This window comes from Scomber scombrus, chromosome 23, assembly GCF_963691925.1.
Source record: "Scomber scombrus chromosome 23, fScoSco1.1, whole genome shotgun sequence".
Taxonomy (NCBI): Eukaryota; Metazoa; Chordata; class Actinopteri; order Scombriformes; family Scombridae; genus Scomber; species Scomber scombrus.
This window is the reverse complement of record NC_084992.1, coordinates 17,051,164-17,064,498: the sequence shown is the minus strand read 5'-3', so window position 1 is coordinate 17,064,498 and position 13,335 is coordinate 17,051,164. Positions and strand designations below refer to the sequence as shown.

At 42.1% G+C, this 13,335-nt stretch overlaps 1 protein-coding gene and 1 non-coding gene across 2 annotated transcripts in view; one reads left to right on the top strand and one right to left on the bottom strand.

The window, feature by feature from the left end:
* The window catches only part of sema4f (sema domain, immunoglobulin domain (Ig), transmembrane domain (TM) and short cytoplasmic domain, (semaphorin) 4F), a 50,794-nt gene extending 44,297 nt beyond the window's left edge, over positions 1-6,497 (bottom strand). The window contains exon 1 of the mRNA XM_062445101.1: positions 6,056-6,497. Coding sequence (XP_062301085.1) covers positions 6,056-6,143 — 88 coding nt within the window. The 5' untranslated portion in view covers positions 6,144-6,497. The remainder of the gene's footprint in view (positions 1-6,055) is intronic.
* A 5,478-nt stretch (positions 6,498-11,975) lies between these two features.
* Positions 11,976-12,047, top strand: trnaa-ugc (transfer RNA alanine (anticodon UGC)). The gene has a single exon. It is a non-coding gene; the product is annotated as a tRNA-Ala (tRNA).
* Positions 12,048-13,335: the final 1,288 nt, after the last annotated feature.

The following is a 13,335-nucleotide window of genomic DNA, read 5'->3' as shown; positions in this document are numbered from 1 at the left end:
ACGTGCCTTCACATTCATGTCTTTCCGTTAATGGATACACTCACCAGACTGAAGACACACTAACACACACACACACACACACACACACACACACACACACACACATATATATGTAGACACACAGAAAGGCCAGAAGACATCAGACAGACATATTGACTGATATATGCTAATTGATTGAGGACTTTTGTTGATTCTAGACTTCCAATCAGCCACCAAATCTCAAAAGGGCTGTCTCATTGTGACTGCAGTTTGCATGTGCGTGCTAGCAGGTTAAGTGGATGCTGTCAGTGCCTAAACATGAACAAGGTGACCCAGCGTGACCTCTGACCTTGTCTTAAGCCTGTGACGCCCCACAGTTCCCGTCTGTCCGGTGGCTTTTGTCCTGAACGAGACGGATCAATCGCACCCTTCGCATTTCATCAATGAGAAATAGTTTGTCCTTTTTCCCCCAAAGCTTATCTGATCCACTTCCAATGTTCCTATTCCCTTTAATTTCACCCTCTCCTCTTTCTCTTTTGATCTATTTTACCCTTTCTCATAAAATTCAACAACCTGTTCAACTGCCTCCTCTCTGTCCTTCCTTGTTCTCCTTTACTTCACCTTGAGCTGTTGAACGATATGATCAATACTGATTAATAAGACTGATGATTGGTCCCAAGCACAGTCTGCATTATTGAACAGCGTGGCCTCTCAGACAAAAAAAATAGTCCTCCGATTGCGTGAAATAAAAGTTTAAATCCATAACGCCTCCGGGATTGTCTAAGTTTGATTAAAATACTAAAAAGGCTGCACTTAACCGAAAATTAAATAGAACAAGGGGCAGAAAAAAACCTACGGCTTAAGTGTACCCCTCTGTGTCTAAATGCTGAAAACTGTTCTCTACGAATTATAATTGGTTTCAACTTGCTTTCTATCAGATGGGATTTTCACGCAGCAGAGGGCTGAAGGGGAGAGTGATGAGGGGCGAAAGCAAGGAGTGAATTCCAATGTCTTCATGATATATATGTTTGAGCTGGGCACTGCAATCATTTCTTCTTTCACACTTGCGTGCCCTCTCCGCTACACCCTGCAAGACTTTAAATCAGGAACACTCAGCAGACTTTAAAACGCTGTATCGACCGTCACGACACGGCACATTTTTTTGCGAGATTTTTATGCCCGAGGGTGTTAGAGCACAGCTGGAAGGAGTAAGGGATGGAGGAAAAGATGAAAGGGCGGAGAAGAATTCCTAAAACTCAACCTACAATATCACTGCACTGTATCACTGATCTTTGAGTGCTTTGTGTTTAAACTGCACACAAGTCGGGGATAGATAAAGAGATGCAGAATTAAGGATGGAGCGCCAAAGAATCCCAATCATGACGGCGGCTTGGGAATGCAGAAAAGACAATCTGCTTGCGTAGACTGTGTGTGTGTGTGAATGAATGCGTGTGTGTGTGTGTGTGTGGCCTTTGACATCTGACTCGGATTGACCTTTACAGTGACAAGCTCCAGTCACAGGAGTGCTTGTGTGGGCTGACCGTTCGCAAACAACGTGGGAGAGTGCACGAACAACTATGTACGTGTGCAGCGCTAATGTCATTCTCAGAGTCAGAGCCGATGTCGGGGAGCTTATAGAGGGAGCATTATGAGCCAAACGCGTATGAGAAGCTAATGAACTTTGCTGACGAATGCAAGAAGGAGGGAGAGAATATTTTTATGTAGGTGGCGGATAACGGCTGGGAATTTACTCCTCTCATCCTTCTTTCATTCACATCCTCACTTCCTCCTCTTCTCATTCAAATTTTGCCAACTTTAGCAAACTTTTTTTTCCACAAATCTAATATTACTAAGCCTTCACACGAGTCCGTAATGCTAAGCAGAAATGTTTTCCACTGGCAAAAAAACCCAGCTAACACTTTGTTTACGCTTTAGTCGGAGGTTTAGCATCAGCTTAGTCTCCTTTTCTCTGACGCTTTGCTCAGTGGAAAAGAGAGAGAAAGGAGGATTTGGAAGATAAAACATGAAGGATAATAAAAGCAGAGAAAACAGGGGATTTGGAGTAAACAGAAAACAGTGAGGAAAGAGACGAAAATAAAAATAAGAAGCGGCAATAGAAAGAGACGCTAAGTTTGGAGTCAGTTAAGAGCAATGGTGGGAACGTTCAAACCGATTGAGAAATTCACAACGGAGTGAAAGAGAGATAAAGATAGGTTGACAGGTTTTAAAGCGTCGTAGCGTTCTGTTGTGCACTCAAGCTAAGCAGAGAGCTGAGGCATATCAGGAAAAAAATGAAGGAAGTGCTAAAAGCATTTCTGATGCCATGTCTCCATTCCCATGGTACCACTCAAATCCACCAGCGCCTATCAGCTACACTTAGAGGAAAGAGAGGGATGAGGGTTGGGGAAACAATGACAGAGAAAGAGAGAGAGAGAATGGGATGGAGGGATGAGAAAGGAGGAAAGACTGTTCTCTTGTCTTTGCATAACCAAGTCATATTCCCTGGTGGGAGACAACAATGCAGCCTCCACACGAACACATAATCTAGTGTAGTCCGCATGTGTATTCTGATAAACACAGCCTGCTTCAGATTGTTTAATGTGGTTATGCTCTTATTGCCATAATTCCCCCAAGCTTTCTCTCATCTGGAAACATTGCAATGATGAGAATTTACCTTTACATTAAAGTTGACTTTTTCCATGCTAATATCAATCAGCAGCAACAGTTTTACCTGGCAAGTAAAACACACATGAAGCACAGACTAGATTACTGTAATGAAACTTCTCAGACTGCCTTGAGTAGTCTTTTTTTTTTTTTTTTTTTTTTTACAAGGAAGTACCTTCCACTCTCACACAAACACATACTTCACAGCTAGCCAAGTACAAATGTTGGCACCAAAACAGAAAAGTACAATAAGGCAATGAACGTCCCGTTGCTGAAAGTTAGTGGAGCGATAAATGTTTGAATAGAGATTCTGTTAAGCTCCTGTTGACTGCAAACAAAGAAAAGTATAGTTTTGGTGAGCAGGCAGGCGGGCTGATCTGCTAACAAAGCAGGTGGTACTGTAGATGATCACTGGGTGGTCTTAAGAGGAACATCATGCTAACTACTCTCATGTATACCTGCGTTGTTTCTTAGTAACTAAGGCTAACCAGATTAGACGCATGTCCTCTCTCTCTCTTGCTGTAAATGGACATTGATCCATGCAGTCGCTGCACGGCTGGGAGCCAGACCCTCCCCTTGTGTGCCGACACCCAAATGAGTTTCACGTGAGGGGCATTAAAACGGCTGCTAGACCAGTGAAACTGACTGGAGCTGGAAGAGAAGCCATAGTGTTCCTGTTACTACAGATCCACACACACACATAAACACAATGTAAAGCCAAGTGGAGATTTGTCTATAACACTCATGTGGCATCTGTAACAAACCACACCTTGAATAAAATGTGCAGTACATTTATATGCTGTTGCTTTAGATGATTTTAATATCTTTAAAGCTACTTATTAGAGAAGTGCAGTTTCACTTTGCCAATTTTTTGCCAGATGTTGAATTGCTTTTAAAAGCACAGTCATGACCAACTTAATAGGTTTGTTTGTAATTTCTTTGAATTACAATCCCACCCTCTCATGGTAACTTCATTATGCAGTGGGTGTTATTTCATGGAAGCAGTTTTACGACTTTTCCCTCAAACACTTTGCCAGAGAGCTGGAACAATTCCTCATCAGTCTAATTGGCCAACACACCCTCTTAGAAGCACAACAGTAATATGCACCATAAGGTATATAGTATCATACATAATACAAGACAATGTCTAGAACCACACTATAGCCCTGCGAGGCTATAATGATAATTACGCACCAGGAAACAAACTTAATAAACATTTGAACTTGTGGTGGTGCTAAATGAAAAAGGGGGGCTGGGAATCACCAGAGTTATTAAGATTCAGTCTCAGTAGATCATAAATATCAGCCAGCATAGAGAGGCTTCTAGAGGAGCTGCAGCTGCAAGCAGGATGCATTACTGTCAACACTCATCTGTGCAGTCTGTCGCCTACTGTGCATGCACACCAAGTACACACACACACACACGCCACCTGACTACTTGTTCATAACAACAACAATGCCTTACATAATAGGCTTTAATCATTCATCATAATACACATGCAAGCACAGAAGCATGCACACACACACGGACATACACCCTGATGAGGATGTCATTTACGTTTACCTGTACTGGAATAAAATCATTGTGACTTCCTGTAATCTGCTTCAAGTGCATGTTTGCACACTGCAGATAACACCTGTGCATCTAATTGGACAAAACAGTAACAGTTTATATCTACAGATATAAATAAAGACACTGTGGGGGGATCGTATTTGAGTGTCTTCCGCTCTCATTGCTGTTTACTGGCACTCGCTCCGACTGTACTTGTTGTGGGGCCAGCGTGCCACAGACCAAAGTTGCATAATGACACACAGAGACAGGCAGCTAACTTACAGACACTGCATTCATTCAGCTGGTGAGCCTGATTCAACAGCAAGAAAAAACTGAAGAATGCAGGCTGATCACATATTGGAAATACAAAGGGTTAAAGCAGCAGTGGCTCAAATCCCATTAATACAGTCAGGTGACCGGCTGGAGCACAGGCTCATGTTCAACGGACACACAGACACAGTGACGCAACCTTTAAATCTTTTCCTCCTCACTGCATCTGGCTGTAAACATCATCACAAGGTGGAGAAAGTCAGAGAGGACAAGGAGACATTCATCTGACACAATAGTGAAAGGGAAAGAAAGGAAGACAAAAATGCAGGAGGAAGAAACAATAAGGTCAAATACACAAAAACACATTGCAGTTCTGTATACAAAGAGAAAACATTCAAAACATGTACAAATGGAGATAAACAAACACTCTCACGCATTGCAATCCAATCTCCAAAGGGTCACAGAATAGCTCTGTAGGCACTATTGCACCATAAGCTTCTTATTATTTTGTTGTGATAGATATCTCCTTTCATTTTACAACTTCCATTTCAGCAGTCTGTCATTTTCCAGAAAACAGGAAGGCTGGCGAGTCTGAGCTGATGACCTCGCCGGTCACAACACAAAGAGGCAGCTTGTTAGAGAGCCGCGCTTGCCTTCCACTCACTGAGCCCTCCACATCTGTCTCTGGCTCGCTCGTGCTAACCTCATCATTTTCTTGCTCAACATATAAACACGCAAACAAAATGCAATCGCACAGGAGACGTGACTTTGCATAATAGCCAAGAATGTGATGCATGCAACCGCTTTCTAGGAAAAGTGATGGCAAGTTTGGATGGGCGGGATGAACTCAAGACACCCACCCTCTAAATCTATAGTTCAGGCTCTTGCACCCGCTCTGCTGAAGTGTCCCCCTGAACAAGATGCTGAATCACTGCCAGCTTACAAAAGAGGCTGACCTCTGCCCTCTCCAGAGGAGGGAAAATGAAGTGACAAAATCCCCTGCAGGCATCAATCCCTCCTGACTGAACTGTCCCTTTAAATTTGAAAACCGCTGCGTGTTTGGATGAAGTAGCCCGGTGTTTCTGCCCAGTCTGTTGCACTTGTTGTTGGCTTTCAGCAGAACACGTCTGGCACCTGCTTGCTTCGCCAGCATCACCATTTATCAAAGCAACAATAAAGGCAGAAGGCAGCGTTTTGGCACTGCGCCCTCAGCGCGTAAAACGGCAGAGCAGAGAGGTGGACTGCACAAATGCTGGTTTAACTTTGGATAAAACGATTATTTGCTCTCAACACAGCCAAAGCTTACCAGAAATAATTTCAGGGATACTCTTGAGGCTGTGCATATGGTTAAATAGTATGAAACAACATGTGCAAACTATGGTGAAGTTGCTCCAACGATTTGTTTTGGTACCTGTGTTTTCTTTGCAAAAAGACACTGAAAAGGCATAAAATCAGCCTATAAAATAGAGAGAAGTTATTTCTATAGAGAAAATTACTCGTTTTGTATCACATCAGCTTTGATCACCACTACTAATGATCAATATTGTCGCTCTGAGTTTGTGTTTTCCTCCACCATGCCGGTTGCACTCACCTTTATGCCCGCTCAGAGTCGCCGCGGAGGCTCCTGAGAGCAGATAGCACACCGGGAGCAGGATCAACACCACACCGCCAGGAGTCATCTTGATTCGGGTCTCCTGTCCTGGTCCGGGAGGGAAAGGTAGAGGTCCGCCCTCTCTATCTAGATTTCAACACCAAAGTCCCGAACTCGTGGTTTCAGCTGCTACGCATCCTGATCCTGATCCGCTTCTCTTAAGTTCTGTCAAAATTGTGCAGGGCTCGGTCCAAGATGAGGATGAACGAGTTGAGGGTGATTACTTCTGAATGCAATAATGCCTAATCAAATATTTGATTATGATATTCTATCACAGATGACTATTTTAACGGAGCTGCAGTCTGCACAAAGCGCACAGAAGGGCATGCATCCGCTCAGCGTAAATGTGACGGATTGGTTATCCACTAAAGAAAAAGCGACACAGTGAGAAACAGAAGATACATTATTCTACTTATATTTGTGGTGTATTGCAGTCACAAACTGTGTGCCAAAGTAATCCAAAGTAGCGTCTCTTCTCGTGCAGGAATAACGTCCGGTGTCCTGGGCTATAATAAGCTGAAGCCTCGCTCTTATCACCGGTCTGTGCCCCGGTGTCGCCAAGCCTGTCCCGCTGCTACAAAACAAACCTCCGCTCGCCTTCTGCTTCAGATCATGTCAGTAAATTCAAACAAGAAAAAGATAATCAAGTCCGTGATTTAAAAAACAAAATCCCGCAGCGCGCCGTGTTGTATCGGTGAGGCTCGGGCGCACGAGCGGGTGTTCAATGATCTGGTAGGCTGGTGGCCGAGGCTGTTCTGCTGCGAAGCTCGAGCTTGGGAGTAGGAGCTCGTGCCCCGCCCTCCGTGAAGGCACACAACACAACAGGTAGAGGGGGTGATGTCACGGCGACAGGTGCAGAGCTAGGGTTATTTGTGTTTTAAATATATGAGGTCATTTTCTTCAGAAGCCCTACAGCTGATTAATATAGAGCTAATGCTGAAATTGAATTTGTCTTTGGATGTTAATATTTGAAGTCATGTGTGGGAATGACATCAATCATAGGTTGAACCTTGACCATTATATCCTACTATTTCCTTATTGTGGACGTGTCATACAATAAAATCAAGGCTTTTGAGAGTGAAACCAAAAGTCATTTTTAGGAGTGTAAATTGTTAATAAGAAGCCTAATTGGAGACACATTTGGCCTTTTCAAATCATTTTGTAACTTGAGACCTAATTTAATTCTCTGTCTGACTACATTTGTGAAACTACAAGCTGTGTATCATATGTGTAATAGAACTAGAATGATAAATAGACCTTATTGTTAATATATTTTTCTTTGGATGTATTTCCAGCTATGAAACATTCTATGACTTTGTGTAGGACTAAATCCATTCTGCTCAGGCTTTAATGTGTAATAAAAGCTGATTTGTTACTTAATTCTGAGTAGGATAAGCCACCGTTCAAATGCTTTACACAGTGTTTCCCTGCACTGAACTGAACGACCCTTACATTTATGGCTATTGTTGAAATAGTTTAACCCCTTCAGTAACTCCATGTGAGAGGGAAAGAGCTTACAAGTATTTAGTTTCTTTCCAGTGATTAAGAACAAAAAGGTGGAGTATATGACTGCAGAGGTTTTTTTATTTTGTTTTGTTGTTGCTTTTTCTCCATTATCCAAAATGTCCATTTAAAGAATGCACATTTAAGAAGCAGTTTTAACTCTGCTCCTGTGGTCTGGTGTTTCTTAATCCATCTGTCAGTCATCTGACATCATGGAGGGGGAGGAGCCTTTAAAGTAAAGATGATTAAACAGTAGTTGTGAGGTCAGTGATCTGCAGGCTTTAAACACACTAATCATCCACAGAGAGGTTGTGCAACAGCAGAGTGTTGTATTATACTGTATATATGTGTGTATTATGTATTTTCAACATTTAATAATAATAAATGGAATAATCGTACAGCAGACATAACTGCAACACAAAAAACACATACACTCTCTTTTTCCCGCTCTGTCTCTTTCTCCCAGGAGGAGAGCAGCATGGCTAGCGATGCTGACGGACCGATTTCACGGGGGGGGGGTGCAGACATGTACCCCAACTCGGGGACAAAAGGGAGGGGTCACAGAGGAGCCCGGATTAGAGGATTTGGTAGACGAAGAGGGGGAAGGAGGAGGAGAACAGGGGTCAGAGGTGAGGGAGCGATGATAAAGAAAATCCAAGTGGAGCTAAGAAGTGAACGGCGCCGTCTCTAATCGAGCCCGATTAAGCTCACACTGTGCGCATCTCATCTTTACGCAGTCGGTGACTTTTAAACGACTGAACATTGCCCAATATCACAATGGATGTCTTCATCAGTGACAGTTGCAACGGCCGTTGGCGCTGAGGGCACTTGAGGAAACCCCACCCTGCCTTCACCCATGACTTCTGGGTGGCTAGTATATTTATCAATGTCAGCGTGGATGTCCAGTTTCACACGTGGGTTAGTCATCATTCATATTGACTGCAGTGCATCTGGTATGAAGGAAATGAAGAGGGTTTGCTTAAATTCAGAAATAATGAATGCTGTGGAAAACAGTTGATATTCTAAGAGCTGACTATAAACTTCACTGCTGCCCCCTTTTGGACAGGTAAAGCAAGTGCTAAAAAAAAAAGGTAAACGATCCAGATGCTCATTTACATATTGCACTAAAAACATTCACTATATATAGCCTGGTTCTCCCAGATATCGGTGAATGAGGCGGTGAGATAAGTAGACAAAGAGAACAGCACAGGCGCAGTCACAATGATTGAAGCCTTCAAACAACTATGCACGCATTGGTTCAAATTGAAGCACAAATCTGCATAAATTGGGTGCACAGATTGGCATAAATTAGCTAGAAGCACCAACCAGAGAGGAGTATGGCCTTAAAGGGATTGCCACGGCTGCTTATCTGTCCCCGCACATTAATATTCAGACCCTGATGTAAGGAAGCTGCAATCCGTGACCCTGCACTCCTTTGGCTAATGTGTGTGTGTCAGTGTGCATGCCTGTTTATGCACTGTCACAAGTCTGTAGATCTGTCTTTGTGTGTGTGTGTGTGTGTGTGTGTGTGTGTGTGTGTGTGTGTGTGTGTGTGTGTGTGTGTGTGTGTGTGTGTGTGTGTGTGTGTGTGTGTGTGTGTGTGTGTGTGTGTGTGTACAGTATTGAATGTTTTTGCACGCCTGCATGCACGTGTGCACATATTTGTACAAATTATAAGCATATGCGTGTATCCAGTAAGACCAGAACCGTATTAGGCCAAAGGTTTTATATGTGTGTAATGGTGTCTGCATGAGTGTGTATATGTGTGTTTGTGTGTGAGTGTGTGACTAATGGTTCGGGGGGCCACTGGTTGAGCTGGAGGGATTTTTATGGTTGGACGGGATGACAGAAAAAATCAGACAGAGAGAAAAGATAGAGAGAGGCAGACAAGTCGCCTCCTCTAGCAAATGTAATTATATGGCTCGGAATCACAGACTGAGCTGCTCCTTGATCAGCTTTAGGCCACGCACACACACACAAACACACACAATCACACACATACACACACGCATGTGACATTGACCTTGTCCATTGACATCAGGGCAGATAAAGGAGTGGTGAATTTGTTCAAAAAGATGAATCTACAGTGTGTTAGGGAGTCATTTTTACATTCAATCTAGCAAAACAGTGACCGATCTATTAAGTAAGTAAAGCATGCAGTCATGGTTTTTAATTCTTTTCCACAGCTTATTCAGTAACAGCATGGGTGTGTGTGTGTGTGTGTGTGTGTGTGTGTGTGTGTGTGTGTGTGTGTGTGTGTGTGTGTGTGTGTGTGTGTGTGTGTGTGTGTGTGTGCGTGTGTGCGTGCGTGCGAGAGAGAGAGAGAGAGAGAGAGAGAGAGAGAGAGAGAGAGAGAGAGAGAGAGAGAGAGGAGGGAGAGGAGAGTGGTGGGAGGATGAGTAGGGGGGTCACAAAAGGCTGGGGACTTCTGCCCCTGAGGTGCAGACAGACCAGATTCACACACACACACACACACACACACACACACACACACATAGAGAAACACTCATTTAGTTAACAGCTTTCATTTCCCTAATTAAATGTTAGACTAAGATATAGTGCACCCTGATTCTCTCTCTCTCTCTCTCTCTCTCTCTCTCTCTCTCTCTCTCTTCTCACTCTCTCTCTCACTGCCCCCTCCAACCTCTCTCACCCCCACGTCCCTGTTTCCCATTACACTTTCCACCTCTGGTACTGCACCTGCGCACATTTTCCGCGCCCTCCATCTGTCTGAATTTATCAATCAAGCTGTCAATCTGAGGGAATACATAAAAGCAGAGGGTAGAAATCTGGTGCTGAATCGAAACATTTCACCCAGAATGCCTGACTAAAAAAGATTACAAGACAAGCATGGGGGTCAATCTCCGCCCTGTGTGATATCCCCTGCTGGTGGTTGTATCACAGCTGCTGCCAGCTGATTTACCCCCCATCTCTCACCTCTGTTGAGGAGGAAATGGAACAAACGGTGCAAAACCTTTTCCACTAATCCCCCAACAATAGATTTTGGTGTTTTATTGAGGTTGGAGAAGGAGGGGGATTCGGGCAGTGGGTCTGAACTGTTTTACTAAGGCCAGGTAAGCCTGGAGAATGAGATCAACACTCAGGTTCAAGCATTTAATTAGCTTCATTCCACCAAAAAGATTTGGGAATGTGTGAACTTTTGTCCCAGTCACTCAAGATAATATTAACCTAAAGGTGAAAAAAACATATATTTACAACATTTGTGTGATAAGTAACCAATAAATGGAGAGGGATTCAACTATTCATGCACATACCACCTCCACTCCTTTTCTTAATAAAGACTAAATTTTAAAACTATGTATGAGGTCCACAGCATCTCCAGCTCTTATCAACAGTGGAACAACTGATGCTCTCCTCTGAATACTACAAGACACACACTAGTCAAAGATACTTTCTGTAAAGGCTTTCATTAAAAAATACACTTCCTACTACCTCAAGAGGAATATAGAGAAATATAACCAAAAGGAGAAGCTGCTCTAGCAAATAAAATGCTAGAGGAGCAGGCTCCCACTTGTCCTCCAGCTGAATTGTTTTATTATATATAAGAATGGCATTATGGATGTGTGCAGATTAAATAAAACACAACAACCCTGGCAGCATGTCTCATCAGATGACAATGTCAGTCGCTTGGTTAGTCAATCCATTATATTGGTCCAGGCTGATTATTTCAACAACCTAATGGAATTTGTTAAGACACTCATTATCCTGGTAGCACAGTGGGTTTACGTTTTTATATATCCAGCAAAATATTGGTTGGATTGGCACTCAGTTTTGTACAGACATTCATTATTCCTACATGATACATTCTAATGATTTTGTGGATCCCTTCACTTTTTCTCTAGCACCACCATGAGGCTGACAGTTCTGGTTTTAATGTCTTGACAGCCAGTTGGATTTTAATGAAATTTGGTACACACATTCATGTTGCCCTTGATCATCCATTCATGTTCTTTGCTGGAAGTCATTAGACCCAACCAAGAAATAGATACAGCACATAACTCCCCATAGAAACACAACTTATGATTTTTCCATTTCTTTTGGTGTATGTCTTAAATAAACCAGATATAACTTTATTTAATATTATTTATTATTATTCATTATAAGTTTTGGTTAAAAAAAGCACTTTCAATTTCAAAGTATTCCTTTAAAAAACATGAATAAACTGAACAATATAAGATTTGATACAGTGATTTATAAACCGATGAATCCGTGGATCTATCATTTTACCTAAATTATTTGTAAGTGATTAGTAATGAATGCATGAAGGACATTGATACCATTCCTTCTGCTTCTTCAGATAAAGTTAGAAATAGAAAACAAAGTTTCTCTTACCAGAGGGGATGTAGCTCAGTGGTAGAGCGCATGCTTTGCATGTATGAGGTCTTGGGTTCAATCCCCAGCATCTCCACTTGTTATCTATAATGGAACAAAGTAGGAATCCTGTCAGGATGGGTGAAATTGTCCTCCTTTGGGTCACACAAAATCAAGATATTCCATGTACTATTCAAGTGCACTACCAATGTAATAAAAACAGATCTGAACCATGAGTCCAGCTGGCCAGCTCGTGCAAAGAAAATGGCAAATTCATCATTGGTTATGGATGCGAAATCTTTTAACAGGCTTAGATGTCCCTCAGTTGTCCTCCAACTAATTTTTATTCATTTTATAGACATACTGTAGCATTGAATACAGTTCCATCCTGCTCCTCTCACTTGTCCTTGCAAACCTTTTATTAAAGAATATCAGAAAAGAGAGGAAATTTAAATGAAGACAGTGCAAGAAAAAATATAAAAAAATAATTACTATAGTGAGTAATAGCAATAATATCTCAAAATGCATGCATTTTCCTCAACAGTAAGACCAAGAAGAAATCATTACAGTTGTTTTACCTCCATGCAGAGATGAGATGACTCACTTCATTGTACTTTAACCTCCCATGAGTGTTTCCATGCTGTAACACAGGTATGTCACGTGACTGTCATATTGGATGTAACATAATTAGGAATTAGTAGTTTTAAAGCCATGATAAATACATTTGTAATTGAAGCATTAGCTGTCAACTTGTTCTTTCACTTTCTCCAACATGAACACAAGATTCAATTCACAGAGCACCCAAAGAAACAACTCAAATGTCCTCAAGTCATTTAGCTGCAGTGCAGCATAGATGCATGATGTGAGACTTTTCCTGTGGCTACATCTACACCTGCTGAGGTGTTGCAGTACAGAGGAAGCCTTTTTGCATCATCACATACAGCATGTTTTGCATTTGAAGTCGTGCAAATCAAAATGTATCTAGCTAAGAAATCAGCATATACTGTACATGTAAATTTAAGTTTATTTTTCTGCAGTAACCCATGTTAATGTTCTCCAGGGGGGGTCCCATCTGAGACATGAGCACTCACACATATGTTTCTCTGTGACTCCGTGTGTTACTCTAAGGGAGTGCTAAGGTCAAAAGACTACTCATTTATCTCAGATCAGTAACAGCTGATAATCAAGTGAGATTTCAAATTTTGAGCTTGACTTCTTCAAGTGTCTAAAATCAGTCTAATATTGAACATATGTTTGCAGGCATGATTTAAATTCATGCTGCTATTCATCCCTGTGCTTTGAATTAAAAATGTTCAAACAATGCTAACCGATCAATTATTTACATGTCATTCACACACATTCACAAGCACAATGTAGCCATACGA